At 31.7% G+C, this 15,313-nt stretch overlaps 2 protein-coding genes across 2 annotated transcripts; both read left to right on the plus strand.

Moving 5' to 3' along the window:
* The first annotated feature begins 214 nt into the window (after positions 1–214).
* LOC124925740 (plant intracellular Ras-group-related LRR protein 6-like) lies at positions 215–5,263 on the plus strand. Its single transcript, XM_047465819.1, has 6 exons — positions 215–241; positions 3,948–4,011; positions 4,101–4,237; positions 4,404–4,490; positions 4,825–4,901; positions 5,119–5,263. Exons 2-6 carry the CDS (start codon positions 3,976–3,978, stop codon positions 5,142–5,144), a joined length of 363 nt encoding a protein of 120 aa, XP_047321775.1. The 5' UTR covers positions 215–241; positions 3,948–3,975; the 3' UTR covers positions 5,145–5,263.
* Positions 5,264–8,234: 2,971 nt separating this feature from the next.
* On the plus strand, positions 8,235–10,768 carry LOC124925739 (probable trehalose-phosphate phosphatase E). The gene is made up of 8 exons (XM_047465818.1): positions 8,235–8,396; positions 9,286–9,512; positions 9,608–9,679; positions 9,758–9,883; positions 9,981–10,037; positions 10,100–10,201; positions 10,290–10,514; positions 10,587–10,768. The coding sequence occupies exons 2-8, from the start codon at positions 9,306–9,308 to the stop codon at positions 10,758–10,760; spliced, it is 963 nt and encodes a 320-aa protein (XP_047321774.1). The 5' UTR covers positions 8,235–8,396; positions 9,286–9,305; the 3' UTR covers positions 10,761–10,768.
* The last annotated feature ends 4,545 nt before the right edge of the window (positions 10,769–15,313 follow it).

The raw sequence follows: 15,313 nt of genomic DNA on the forward strand, positions 1-15,313 counted from the left end.
AATGTGGTTGCTGTTAACAGGGTTGAAGGTTGACTTTGGTATAGTGTATTCATTTATGAGCATTATAATAGTCCTTTCTATTTTTTTATGACAGGAAAGAAAAACATTGGCAACTTTTCTGGCTATGTGTGGTTGACTTGTTTTTAAATAAGAGCAAGACCTTCCGATTTCCGTCTATGGATCGTTTCTTGAAAGATGCAAGAGCTTTCGGTTCCCTCAACCTCTCCAACCGTTCACTAAGGTGATTCATCTCTCTTTACAGTTCATGATTACTCAAGCTTTATCTCATTTTCTTCACTTGTAATCCTAATTAAGCGACTAATCGGATGGACTATCTTAGCGTGTATTTGTTGGTTCTATTGTCTAGACTGTAGTTTGTTTGTTTGTTCATATACTGTTAATGTCTAGACTGTAGCTTGTATTCTTCTATGCGTGATGTCACGACCCACTTGTCTTCCTAACCCAAGAGTCTTAATCATTCATGGAGGCCCAACCAAGGAACCTTCTAGAAGCCTTGTAAGAAAATATGCCATTCTCTACATTAATGGGCCATTTAATGTAGTGGTTGGTTAGTAAACTATTAAGGTGGTGGTTGGGTAGTAAGCCATCAATGTAGTAGTTGGTTAGCACACAATTAATGGGGTAATTGGGTGTTATGTAATTAATACAGTAGTTGGGGATAGCCCTATAAATACCTTTGAGGTATTCCTTTGTAAAGTACCAAGTATTCAAGTGAGATAATATTAATATTCTTTGTAAGAGTTTACTCTCTCTCTAGAATTCTTGTGTCAATTCTATTAAACGTCGAGTGTTGCGTCGAGAAAGACTGACTAGTTACTCGTTCTTGCGAAGATCATAACTAGTGCCGCACGGATCGTCAGTGGAAAGACTGAGCCCGTGACAATTGGTATCAGAGCTGAAATGACGAAGAGATCGGATGAAAGTTCAAAGGTCGTGGATGAAGTAGAGAATCTTCCCCACGAGACCGGAGAAGATGGTAGGATCTCTCGCAAAGTTCAAACGGGAGGATCCAAAGCTACCAAAGAAAGAGAGAGATCAAGGGATGCTATCGTTGACATTCTCGCCAGACTGGAGAAGGTAGAACTCACTATGGCGTACAGACAAGATAATGCCGGGGACCTAGAGGAACGCATTGCCGAGCTCGAGAGAGAGACGAGCTCCGAGAAGGAATGCAAGGTGCCTTGAACGAGGTCTTGTCCAAATGTCAAGAGCAAACTCAGATCATGGAACAGACCCTACTTGGCGAAATCAGTACCTTGACCGAGAAACTCGAGGTAATGTCATCTAAATTACAAGCCACTGAAGAGAATGTGGTGTTACTCAAGAAGGCGGTTGCGCAAGAGTGCGGACGTGCGCCTGTAGGAATCCCAAATCCGTCAAGGATAGATGTTCCAAGGCCTAAAGCGTATTTAAGCGAGAGGAATGCGAAGGAGATTGATAACTTCTTATGGGGTCTGGACCAGTACTTCAAAGCACTCGGCCTGGTAGAAGAGGCGAGGAAGATAGATACTGCCACGACATACTTAGAAGACACCGCAATGTTGTGGTGGAGGCGAAGGAGTGGCGACATAGAAAGAGGTACGTGTTCTATTAACACTTGGACCGAATTCAAGGAAGAGCTCAAGAGGCAGTTTTACCCTGAAAATGCTATTCGAGAGGCAATAGCCAAGTTGCGGCGACTCTCACAAAGGGGGAGTATCAAGGAGTATGTCAAGGAGTTCATCGCTACTCTCCTTGAGATTCCTAACTACTCAGACGACGAAGCCTTGTTTGCTTTCACATATGGTCTACAAATGTGGGCAAAGCTTGAGTTGGAACGGCGTGGTGTCCAAGATCTAAACACCGCGATCGCTGTTGCTGAATCTCTTGTCGAAATGAGAAGACAAGAGAAACCAAAGTCGACTTATGAGAGGAATGACGAGGGGGAAAATGGTGGAGACCATTTTTACAGCAATGAAGACCCAACTAAGAGGACGAAGCCCAATGGTAGAGGAGATCGGGACGAGAAACGTGGAGAGAGACCCCGGATAAAGTGTTTCTTTTGTGAAGGGCCGCATAAAGCAAGAGAGTGCCCTATGAAGAACAAACTATCCGCTTTGATGGAGGAGCAAGAAGGCCTTCACGATGAAGCTCGATTGGGGTCGTTAAATCTCCTTAGTGCCGTTAAAGCAAAGTTTGAAGGGCCAAAGACCGCGAAGAAAGGACGATTATTCGTGGAAACAAAAGTAAAAAGCCATATGGTTAAAGCTTTGTTGGATACGGGAGCCAACAACAACTTTCTAGAGGTAAAAGAGGCAGAAAGACTAGGGATTAGGTACACCAAAGAAAAGGGGTGGCTTAAAGCAGTCAACTCGGCACCAAGTGCAACTTATGGAGTTGCTCGTAATGTAAAAGTCAACTTGGGGGAGTGGACTGACCTTCTGGATTTCTCCATTATTGACATGGACGACTATAAAATGGTTCTTGGAATAGAGTTCCTAGACAAGGTAAATGCATTTATACTCCCTTCTGCTAATGCTATGTACATTCTAGAGCAAGGCAATACTTGCACAATATATTTAACACGAGAAGGCAAGAGAGAAACTAGGCACCTCTCTGCCATGCAACTCTCAAAAGGTGTAAATGAGGACTATTCATCATCTTTTGTTACTTTGAAAGAAGATGAGAAAACTGTGGTCCAAGAGAAGACACCTCCGAAAATTACAACTGTCCTAGAGAAAGTTTAGGATGTAATGCCCGCCGATTTTCCAAAGAAACTCCACCATGAGAGAGAGGTGGACCATAGAGAAGAGTTAGTCAATGGTACTAAACCATCGGCGACAATCATTTATCGCATTGAATCTCCCAAATTGGAGGGATTGAAGAGACAATCGGAGGAGTTGCTCTTCAAGAAAGGGAAGTGCGAAATTGACAAGACCGCCAAGAGAATGAAGAAATGGGAGAACAAGAAGAGAAGACACTTGGAGTTCGGAGGAAACCGAGTGGTAGTAAAACTTCTCCTCTATCAAGAGAGACGATTTTCCAAAGTTCATAAGGGGTCTGTGAGGCAATACGAAGGCCCTTTCTTAGAGAAGAAACAGGTTGGAAAGCTAACATATCGCTCAAAACTTTTGTCGCATTTGGAGACATCATTGAGACCTACAAAGAGGATGCGACGAGGACGTCGCCGGAATGAGTGGGGGAGAATGTCACGGCCCACTTGTCTTCCTAACCCAAGAGTCTTAATCATTCATGGAGGCCCAACCAAGGAACCTTCTAGAAGCCTTGTAAGAAAATATGTCATTCTCTACATTAATGGGCCATTTAATGTAGTGGTTGGTTAGTAAACTATTAAGGTGGTGGTTGGGTAGTAAGCCATCAATGTAGTAGTTGGTTAGCACACAATTAATGGGGTAGTTGGGTGTTATGTAATTAATACAATAGTTGGGGATAGCCCTATAAATACCTTTGAGGTATTCCTTTGTAAAGTACCAAGTATTCAAGTGAGATAATATTAATATTCTTTGTAAGAGTTTACTCTCTCTCTAGAATTCTTGTGTCAATTCTATTAAACGTCGAGTGTTGCGTCGAGAAAGGCTGACTAGTTACTCGTTCTTGCGAAGATCATAACTAGTGCCGCACGGATCGTCAGTGGAAAGACTGAGCCCGTGACAGTGATCACTGGTGATCTAAACTGTTTATGTTTTTAAAGTCAGATGCATTTGTCTGTTTTTTTGAGATTTTTTGGAAAGAGATGTGTATTCTTCCATCTGCAGAAGGAAATAATCTTCTGCTTTAAGTACTTACAACTTATGCTTACCTTCTTACTATATCCTTACAACACTTAGTATGCCTAAGAGAAATCATTCGTTGTTAAAGATATGTTCCTAGATGAGAAATTTGTTAAAGATGTTTTTTATGTCTTAGTTGTTCTTATTTTGTATCGGTGAAGTGCCAAATGAAGTATACAAAAGCATGGATGCTATTGGAGGCAGTGAGAAATGGTGGGAGGTAATATTCGCATTCCTTCATTTTTAACATTCTGAATCAGCTAAGATAAATTGACATAAGATGTTACTAAAGAAAGTTAATGTTTGTAGACCGTGGAGCTACAGAAGCTTATTTTAGCGCATAATAACATTGAATCGTTGAGGGAAGATCTCAGAAACTTGCCTTTATTGTCTGTACTTAATGTTAGACACAACAAGCTATCCCTCCTGCCGGCTGCCATAGGCGAGTATGTATTGTTCATTTCTTTCTAGTAACTGGTTTCTTTAGATTTATTTAATTTGTATTTGTTTTTTTTAGAGGTCTTGTATTTTAATTGTCCCTCTTTTTGCTTAATCATTTTGTGCTTTGGAAATGGCATCGTCCAATTGATGATCTGTATCATTGTTTCACAGGCTTCACATGCTAAAATCATTAGATGTTTCATTTAACATGATATCCAGCATACCTGAAGAAATTGGATCGGCAACTGCTTTGGTCAAGTAGGCTCTTTACCTTGACTTTTATTTCATTTGTTAAGAGGTGTAGTTGGAACTCCATGTGTGCATATTTTTTTTCCTGATTATTTGAGGTTGGACACATGATACTCCAATTGCTTTACCTGGATAAGATTATATTTTCATTGTACAATGAACAATCATATGATTCATTTTCTTAAAAATTTAATGATTTATCCATCTTTGTGTCAATGCGGTTAGGATATTAGCTTCGAATAAAATATGGACAGTGTCACGAGAAAAAATATTAGTTATGCATCTATATAGACAGGTGCATATCATTTCTTGTTTGCATGAATTTTAATTTTGTGGTTTGTAGGTTTAAATGCTCAAATAATCAACTAAAAGATCTTCCAGGCTCCATAGGACGTTGTTCAGATTTGTCAGAGTTCAAAGGTAAGACTGCAATGGATCTTTACATTACAAGGCTTATTTAAAACAAATACAAAGATTAAACCTAGCTTTTCGAAACTCTAAAAGTTTCTGGGTTTTTTCATTTCGGAATCATAGTTTCCACTTTTTGTTCTAGTTACATATCTATAATTAATTCACATCGATATACCTTTTTTTTATTTCTTATCTTAAAAATAATATCCATTTACATAATTTGCAGTGGAGGCCGAAGAGAAGATCAAGTAGATAAAAATCATCCATTCCAAATTTTTATTTCATTTTTGTTGTTCAAAACTACTTTGTTTGTTTGAGATTTTTGTGACTATGATATGATTTTATTAAATAATTTTATAAGATAATTTTGTTGGGAGAATTTATGTTAATTTTGTTATAATTAAAAATTTTGTATGAAATAATTTTTCTTAATAATTATTTAATTTAAAAATAAAAATGTTCAGGTAAAATTATAAAAAAAATCAATATTATAATATAAAAGAATTGTTAAAAATTAAACATACTTTTAGCAACGCTTAAATTAAGTTGTTAAAAATTAAACATACTTTTAGCAACGCTTAAATTAAGTTTACCGACGCTTAATTTAGCCTTGCTATAACTTACGCCCACCCTGCTTCTGGCAACGCAAGAATAAGCGTCGGTAATATTTTTGGCGACGCTTTTACGGGTTGGCAGAAGTCTTTTTAAGCGTCGCCGTAAGTCAATTTTGTTGTAGTGGTCGTTGTCTTGTTTTTCTGGCCTTGGGTGTTCCTTAATCATTTTCTCGATAGGAAATCATGCCAAAGGTTCCAACCCTCGGTCAGAAACTATGTCACGACCAATCGGACAACTTAAGCCAAAAACACACTACACCAAAAACATACAATGCCCCAAAACAATCCAAAATCAAAATGTTTTTAGACTTTAATGTTAGTTTATATTACGTAAACAACAATCCATCATCAAAATCATATTCATAACATCAATCATTAATTAAAATAAAATAAAATCATGTATTTTACTTAAATAATTTTTTTTTAATTAGATATAAATGATGTTTTTAGGGTCCGTAAACTCCTCATTTATTTAATATACAACCATACATATTTTCTTAAGCCCTTGTCATCGAACAAGAGCTCAAAACATGATCTTGTCAAATTAAAACTGGGTAGTTAATTTAATTTTTTTTTTTAATTTAGGTTGAATTACTAATTTTAGCCAAACTTTAATTTGAATAAAATCTAATCAATTTAACCATTCATCAATCGCACCATCATAATACCAGTTATCATACATATTAACTTGTTGGATGAAGTGTTGATAGAAATGTTGTCATTGATCAACTCACTTGACACAGTGCTCAATAAAATATAGGAGGAATTCCCAAATTTATGTAGTCACTTGTCTTCTTGAGTTGAGTAAGTAAAGTTTCTCTGACTTTTAACGTCGGTGCTCCTTCGGTTCTCTTTTCCGTGTTCTTTCATGTTTACACTTGTCTTTATAAGGTGCAACTTTCATGAACGTCGCTCATACTATTTATGATAGAAAAATTAAGTAAGTTAATTTTTAACCGGCCACACATTAAATTTTTTGAATATTTATTCTAAATAATCAAAAAGGGAGAAATTGATAGAAAAATTAAGTAAGTTAATTTTTACCGGCCAGAAAACTAAACCACTATTAACTCTCATGTGCAGGAATAGACCAAGTCGCATAAACCGGCTGGAAACCGCATAAACCGGTTAGAGAATACATCAAAGTAACCCGGCTCCAGATGATCAATTCATGATCAAGAGGAACCGGGTTCAACATTTCAAACAGACCGGCTAGCAAAGAAAAGTTCATACTCCAGCCGGACCATATTACGAAAGGATCAACCGGAAACTCAGAATTACAAAGATGACGTAATATGACGAAATAGATGTTTCTTGGGAAAATGCAAGAAGATAAGATCCGGATCAGAAATATGCGATAAAAACAATGATGATCTGCTTATCCGAAAATCCGAATCAGACAGCCGGAAGGTGCATGTTTGACACGTGTCCAGAACTGCAAGCCGACTACGTCATCAATACCTGACCGGTATATGCATGCTTGCCAAGTGTCAGAAAAATGAAACGTGCACGCAACATCTCTGAACCGGCGTGGTTTCAAACTGACCAATCCCACGGTGAGAGAAGAAGATGACCGTTGGGATCTCATTTACTATAAAAGGAAGACGAAGCAACTTCATTTATGACGGTTTTCTGAAATATCTTAAGAGAGAGAAAGAAATTTCACGCGCGATCCTAAACTATTGTTTCATTTACCGAAAGTATTATTGTATTGTGTTATTGTACTATATCAAGAGTGAATTGGTGTAACCGGCGAGTAGAGAGATAGGCTTGACCGACATTGTGAGTGTTGTAACTTTCAAAGTTAGTGGAGATCCTTCTCATAATCTGAGAAGAAGGGGTGACGTAAGAGGGTTTGCTCCGAGCATCCATAAAAAATCTTGTCTTGTGTCTTTTACTTATTTCCTACTTATTTACTCTAAAACCGAATTACACTAACCGAAACATAACTCTACTCCTTAATCAAAACCGGTCTATTCATACTCCTTAAACCGATTCCTCATAAACATCATTCAAGTCGTGTGTGTTGCTTCAAGTTGAAACAAACATTTCCGCCCTTTAACCCGGTTCAAGAGTCTGTAACAGTTTGCGTAGTGTTGAGAACAGTTTTAGTCTCTAACCGGACTATCATCAATCAGAGCGTGTATTGTGTTGTTGTTACTTATCATCATATATATATATATATAAAATATATATAGTTAACCTGTTTTTGATTTATGAAAAGAAAAAGTAGGAGGAATAATGGTTTTTATTTAGAAAGCAAGTTGTCTTTCATTTCATTAGTGATATTTCCTTAATAATGTACAGAATGTTATTCGATTTTAATAATTTCAAACTCTTTTTATCTTTGATTCAATGAAATGAAAGACAACTTGCTTTCTAAATAAAAACCATTATTCCTTATTTACAAACTTATCTCTAATTTATAAATTATATTTAACTTCATTCCTCTTCTTATAATTTGATTTAATAAATTTTTGGAACCAATTTAGTTTAATTTTTTTTTTATGAAATAACAAAATTTGAAAAATTTATATATATGTGAGGTGGTTTGATTTAGTATTTTTCTTACTAAAAAATAATATATCATATTTTTTTGTTTAAATAATTTGAAAAAGGAAGTTTCTATTTAGAAATTGGCTTTTGGATATTGGTTTGGTGATGAATGAATCATCATCTATAAATAGCCCTCTCTTCCTCAATACTCTCATCTCTCCTCACACACATACTCTCCTGATTACTTATTGCAGCTCTCTCACACTCGGGGGTCTTTCTCACCCTCGGTCTCTCCATTTCTCTAACTCTAGGGCTCGATCTCGACTCTCGGGCGCGCTCTCGGATCTCAACATCTTTCTTACTTTCGGGATTCAGCAAACACACATTTTTGTTAGTAAGTTCTTTCTACCAAACAAATTTTACAAATTAAATGAAGAATGGTAAAGAGATGGAACTTGAAAGAAAATGTATATGCTTGAACTCTATAGAAATTTGAATTCTAATTAATATATCATCTTACCCTCTAAAAAACAAACCATGCATAAATATACAAATTCTAATCCGTGAGCACAATAGAGAACTCAAATAAATATAAAAAGCTGCAATACTAATATATGATTCTACAAATAAAAAAATAATTATATACTTTTATTTTTATTTTAAACTTGTAATATTCAATAATTAATTAATTAAATTTTGTTAAAAAAATTAATAATTAATACACTCTGTATTAAATTTTGTTTTAAATTATTTAATATTAGAATCACTTTTAAATAATTAAATTTATAATAAATTAATAATATCACTGTATATAGAATATTAAAGTAAGAAAGTTGAATTATTATTATATATAAAATAAAATTTTAATTATATATTTACATAAATCTATTAGATTTATAATTATAAATATCATATAAAAATCATTCCTAATATAATATGTAATTATATATTATACATTTTTATATTAATAAATATAACACAAAACCTTTCTAATATATAATTTTATATAATAATAATAATTATATATTTTAAATATGACTCTAAATTATTTAAAATAAATGTTATTAGATAATTAATAGTGTGTAATTATATATATATATATATATATATATATATATATATTTTGATAATATATTATTAGTTATGATTAATCTTCAATTTTTGTGTTGATAATAACATTTTTATTCAAAATTTAGACTAATTTTTTTTTCTCTTGCTTTTGCTTTGTTCAAATTCGGATATATATATATTTTTGTTTTTCTTATTAAAGTTATTTTAAATAGATAATCGATGAAGAAGTTTAATGAATACGCCACGATCTCTGAGAGTCCAGTTGTTAAGGAGGAGTCACAAGATGGAGTTTTGGCTGAATAAGCACCCTTCAGCGCTAGAGTATTTTCCTGATATCTTGAGGTCGTCAAAAGGGAAACGATTTGTTATATTTCTTGATTACGACAGAACACTTTCACCTATTGTAAATGACCCTGACCGGGCATTCATGTCCGAGGAAGTAAGTTATTTTTATTTTATATAGTCTAAATATTTAATAATTGTTGCTTATTTACAAATAATATTGATATCATCTTTTATTATATACAAATTCAGATGCGTTTGGCTGTGAGAGAAGTTGCTAAACGGTTCCCAACTGCCATTATTAGTGGGAGGAGTCGACATAAAGTGAGGACATTTTCATTTAACAATTTAATATATAGTTGTGTAATTTTTAACATTTTGTTATTTATATATATTACGCAGGTGTCTAACTTTGTTAAGATAGATAGCATATATTATGCGGGAAGTCATGGCATGGACATTATAGGTCCACCCATGAGTAATAATTCTTACAATGAAAAATATATATCGGATATAGCTGATGATAAGGTTTTTTCCTCCGTTAAATATTGCTTAATATATGCTTATGAATATTTTGAATAAATATGTTTTTAATTATTATTTTTTTCATTATTTAATTGTGTAGGGAAATCAATATATAATTTTTCGACCAGCAGAAGAATTTCTTCCGGACATTAAAGCTGTATGTAAAAATTTAAATTTTACAAATGATTTTGAGTAAACTTAAAATACTTAAACTTTCAGATAAAAGCTGAAATGGAGGAGGGGATCAGTGATATCCCCGGTTCATTGATAGAAGACAATAGATATTGTCTTTCTATCCACTATCGACACGTGCAGGAACAGGTAAAATTTATGTTTTTTTTTAAAACATATTTGTGTAATAATATTACTCAAAACTAAAATTTGGTTGAAAATTAAATTAATATCATAGGACCTTAGCACTCTACAAGAAAGAGTGCAACTAATATTAAAAAATTGGCCAAAGTTTCAGAAGACGGAGGGAAAAAAAGTAACCGAGATTAGGCCCTCCATAAAGTGGGATAAGGGCGACGCCCTTAAATACTTATTGGAGACTTTTAAGGTCATCTCCAACTCCGACGAAGAACTTGTCCCAATATACATCGGAGATGACCGAACCGATGAAGATGCTTTCAAGGTAATTATTAATATTTTTTGTCTAAATAAATAAAAAATAATTTGTTAATATATGAGTTTGTTTTGTACGCAGGTTTTAATAAGCATGAACTGTGGGTTTCCCATAGTAGTTACTTCAAAGGCTAAGGAGACCCTCGCTTTGTACTCCCTTAGAGATCCTCAAGAAGTATTTCATTTTCTTTCTAGACTAGCTACATGTAATAACAGAGATTTACCAAGTTCTTCGGTAGACTCCACTACGGGTTAGTGTAGGTATAGAGTTTGAAATTGTTGAGAATGTAATCGCTTAATTTGAATGTTTGGTTATTGTTCTTAGATCTATAAACGAATAAACGAGGGTGAGATAAGTGCCAAATAAATTCGAAAAAATACCCGAATAAGGTTAAAAAAAACCAAAGTTAGAAATTAAAAAAAAAATAAACTCAAACAAGGGTATGAGGTAAACAGGTTAATTTTATTTTTTTTTGGTTGAAAAATATTTATTTACACATATTTTTTTTGATTTTTTTAGAAATTTTATTTTATTTTTAAAATTAGTTTAAGGTATTAAAATGAGTTTTTGCCCAACCAAGGCCCTCACAGCTATTTTTTTTATTGGTACTGCTAAGAAGCTTCAAATGGGCTGTGGTATCATCAACCTCTAAAAGAGGTGTTTAGAGCACACTCACTCAAGCTAGTCGTCCAGCAAACCAAGAACAAACTAAATCTGTCCGTTTTAGGAACTCTTCCCGAAACGATGAAACCTGTCTTAACAGCCCACAAAACAGTCTAGGAATTAATTAACAACAATCATAATCAATACGAATGAATAAATCGCGACATTGCAGATTCCTTTTATAAAATGATAGTTCACCAACTATATATATTAATGAAAATGAAAAGGATTTTGATAATGTCTTCTAAGACAAACAAACCTAAACACCTAAGGCAGCCAACCTCTAAAAACAAAAACAAAAAAATCAATTTGAAACTTTCCTCTTTGCGCCCTTTCGTGTTTGTCGGGTGATCCTAGCCGAGGGTAAAATTTTTAAAACACTTTATTTATTTATATATATATTTAACCAATATAGTTTTTTCTAATTGTCTTTCTAGTTAAATTAGATTGGGACCTTTCTTTTATATAAATATAAGGATAAAATAATTATTTTTATATTTTTAAATTTTAAATTATTTCAAAATTTTATGCAAAAATATAAATTAATATTCAAAACAAATTAAAACAGATATATTAATTTGGTTCGATATTTAATTAAATAAATTGATATATTATTATCCTTCCAAAACAATTACAGTCATTAATATTCTATCATTCTCTTCTCTCTTCTCGATGAGTGTCTATCTTAATAATTTGCTTTTACTATGATTTTGATTTTTTTTTTTTATTTTCATATTTTGTTTTCTTTTTTCTATATTTTCACTCATACATACACACCATAATAGAATTAACGGAAATGATTTGCAATTCGTTACAAGAATATTGTGTAACACATTATAAGTGATATATTATGATTTAAACTGTCGTGATTTTTACTCTTGTTGAAAGAGTTTCCACACTAATGTTCGTGTTTATTATATTAGATTATTTTATTTTCATTGATTAATTAAATATTGGTAAAATGTTTTGAACAGTATTATAATAATAACTATTCATGAACCAATAAATGAAATTTTTGCATCTTTAAAAAATAATAAAAATAATTATAATCTTGGAATCATTGAAAATCATTTGTAATGTTCACTCTAAGTTTGGTTAGAACATTGCAGTTGGATGAATCAAAACTAATCGACATATTATACAAGAATAATAGTACATATATGACAGATTATACAATAATAATAGTCAAGAAACCTAACCTAAACTAAACTTCACTCATCAATCAAACCTTGAACTTGTTCGTATTCATTTATCTTTGTGGGACAGGAAAGATGATCCTTTCATTTATCTAAAGGAGAAGAAATAAAGAGGTTCACCTCTTTATTTTAATTAGTGCTTTTTGTGTGTGTCATGAAATACGTGTGGTGAGAATGAAAGAATATTTTTTTTTTACTTTTAGATCTAAACCAATAAACAGTCCAATCTTAGTTTTATTTTAATTTGGAAACCAAACTTGCATTGGGCTAGGTCTTCATCTTTGATTGGCTCGACCACTTGAAAAAATAAACTAATAGAGTAAGTTTTTTAATGTTTTTATTTATTTATTTTATTATAAAAATTAATTTTATTTAATTTGTCTGTTGTATTTTTATTTTAATAATTAATTTGTTACTTTTCAATTTAACTAACTTGGAGTAATTAAAATTAATAAAAAATTAGATTTTATTTCTTTTTCTTTTTAATAATAAAAACAAATTGATTATTTAATTGATTACTTTTTACTTTTAATTAAGTTGGAGTAATTAAAATAAATAAATAGATTTGATTGATTTGATTTTTTTTCAATAATAAAAACAAATTAACTTAATTTTTAATTGGTTACTTTTCACTTTAATTAAATTAAAATAATTAAAATCAATAAATAAATTATATTTTATTTCTTTTCAATAATGAAAGAAAATTACCTATTTATTTAATTAGATTTCTTTCCAATAATAAAAACAAATTGACACTATATATATTGTATGAGAATAGAGATAAATAAATCTTCATTGTTTATTGTGCTATTGAGTTGAAAGATACTTTAAAAAGAAAAAAAAAACAAATGGAGAAGGTATTTATACGTATTACATTGATGTTTTATATCATGATGTTAGGTAATTTTTGCACCCTATAAATAGTTATTATATAATCTTTAAATATTATTTATTTAATTTTTATTACATCTTAAATATTCTGAATATTTATTTTTATATTAACATATGTTAGGTGTTACCGCATTAGAAGCATCCACTGTAAATTTACCGAATCGAATTCCCAACCAATGTACAAGTGATAGGTTTTGTTGGAGTTTTTGTCAAGATTTATTTGCATATTGTCTAGGTGGATCTTGTTTATGCAAAGTACAACATAAGTTTCACAAATTGGACTATAGTTCTAGTGTATCTTCACTTAATCCAATTGAAAAGTAATTCAATATTTAGGCAAACGAGACAACATGTATGCTGAAGGTTGAAAGTGTGAGATTCTGTCATGCCAATAATAATTATTGTTTGAGTTTAAAATAATTTTTTATTATGGGAATAAGAATAAAAGACATGTAATCATTGAATTTTTCATTTTTATTTATTATTTATATACCGTTTAACTTGACGTTGTTTTGGAAAATTAAGTTAAATTAGTAATATAAATCTCATCATTTACATTACTCTCGAATCTCGTTACTCTCGAATCTCGTGTGGGATGATAAATAAAATGTAATTCGATGAGAGCCCATTTTAAATTCATTGATTTAAAATAATTTCGACTAATGAATCGTCATTATAAAAGCAAACAATAAAAGGCTGATTTTTTCATTAATAGATTTATTACATATCAATTCATTAAGCGTGTGGTGTGAAAAATCAATGACACGACGTCCTGCTATCCGCTTTCGCAATTGCTCCTGTTTCGGACTGACTTTTCTCGCATCTCATCTGATCGGGCATAAAGCATTCTCATCCCCATGATGGGTTCTTGTTTGTAGGTTAATCACTGCACCTAGGAGAGCTTATTTTGACTCCTCATTCTATCTGAAAAGTATCTCGTATACGTCTAATTAATCTTATCAACTGAAATGAAGGAAGTGTGACGCGATCTCTTAAGTTTGTCTGCCTACTTTCCCAAAGGATATGAGAGACATTAAACAAATTATGTTTTGTCACCGTCACTTTAAACTTCAATTCAACATTCATACGGTTCATTAATGAACCCGCAAATTGGGTAGCAAAACTCTGTGTATAATTTTTTTTCTATCCTTTTTCTTTTATTTTATGTTCCATCACCCTGATATATTTTCTTAACTAATTGATTTATAAAAAAATGGCATGCCAAAACTGAAAGTCTCAAATTAGAGAAATGGAGAACCAACCTGAATGGATAATTTATATGTTATGTTAGATTTTTTTTCCTTTGTTTCAATTTGATATGTTTCTTTTCCTTACCTCCCTACTTCACTAGTTATGATTTTTCAATCACAACTCACTTCTCCTTAATTTTCCATTACAATTAAATTGTAGTTTTATTGTAAATAAAAAGATTGTAAATATTAAATTATAAGTATTTCGATCTAATATTTTCTTTTGAATTTAACAAGTTAAATGTCGAACAATATTTTGTTTTTGTAATTTAGGAAACTAACATATTGAACCAATGTTTTTTTTAATCAATATTTTTTTTTAATTTAGTAAATTAACACGTTGAACAAATATTTTCTTTTTTATGAGAATCAACATTTAAACAAAAACTCTTGATATTTGAGCTATCCTAATAGGTTGTGTCAAACAAATATCTTAATAATATAAATAATATATATTCACAAACATTATGTTTTCAAACATAGAAATTGTTTTAAAGTATAAGAATTCAATTATAATTCAATATCAATTATTGTAGAATTGGAAATAAAATTTTAATGTTAATTCCAATTCCACTCATACATACAAACCATAATAGAATCAACGAAAATGGTTTGCAATTCGTTGGACAAATTAGGCTTACAACTCAACTTGTAAGAGTATTGTGTAACACATTATAAGTGATATATTATGATTTAAACTGTTGTGATTTTTACTCTTGTTGAAAGAGTTTCCACATTAATGTTCGTGTTTATTTATATTAGGTTATTTTTATTGATTGATTAAATATTGGTAAAATGTTTTGAATAA

This window comes from Impatiens glandulifera, chromosome 2 (assembly GCF_907164915.1).
Source record: "Impatiens glandulifera chromosome 2, dImpGla2.1, whole genome shotgun sequence".
In the NCBI taxonomy this organism is placed as follows: domain Eukaryota; kingdom Viridiplantae; phylum Streptophyta; class Magnoliopsida; order Ericales; family Balsaminaceae; genus Impatiens; species Impatiens glandulifera.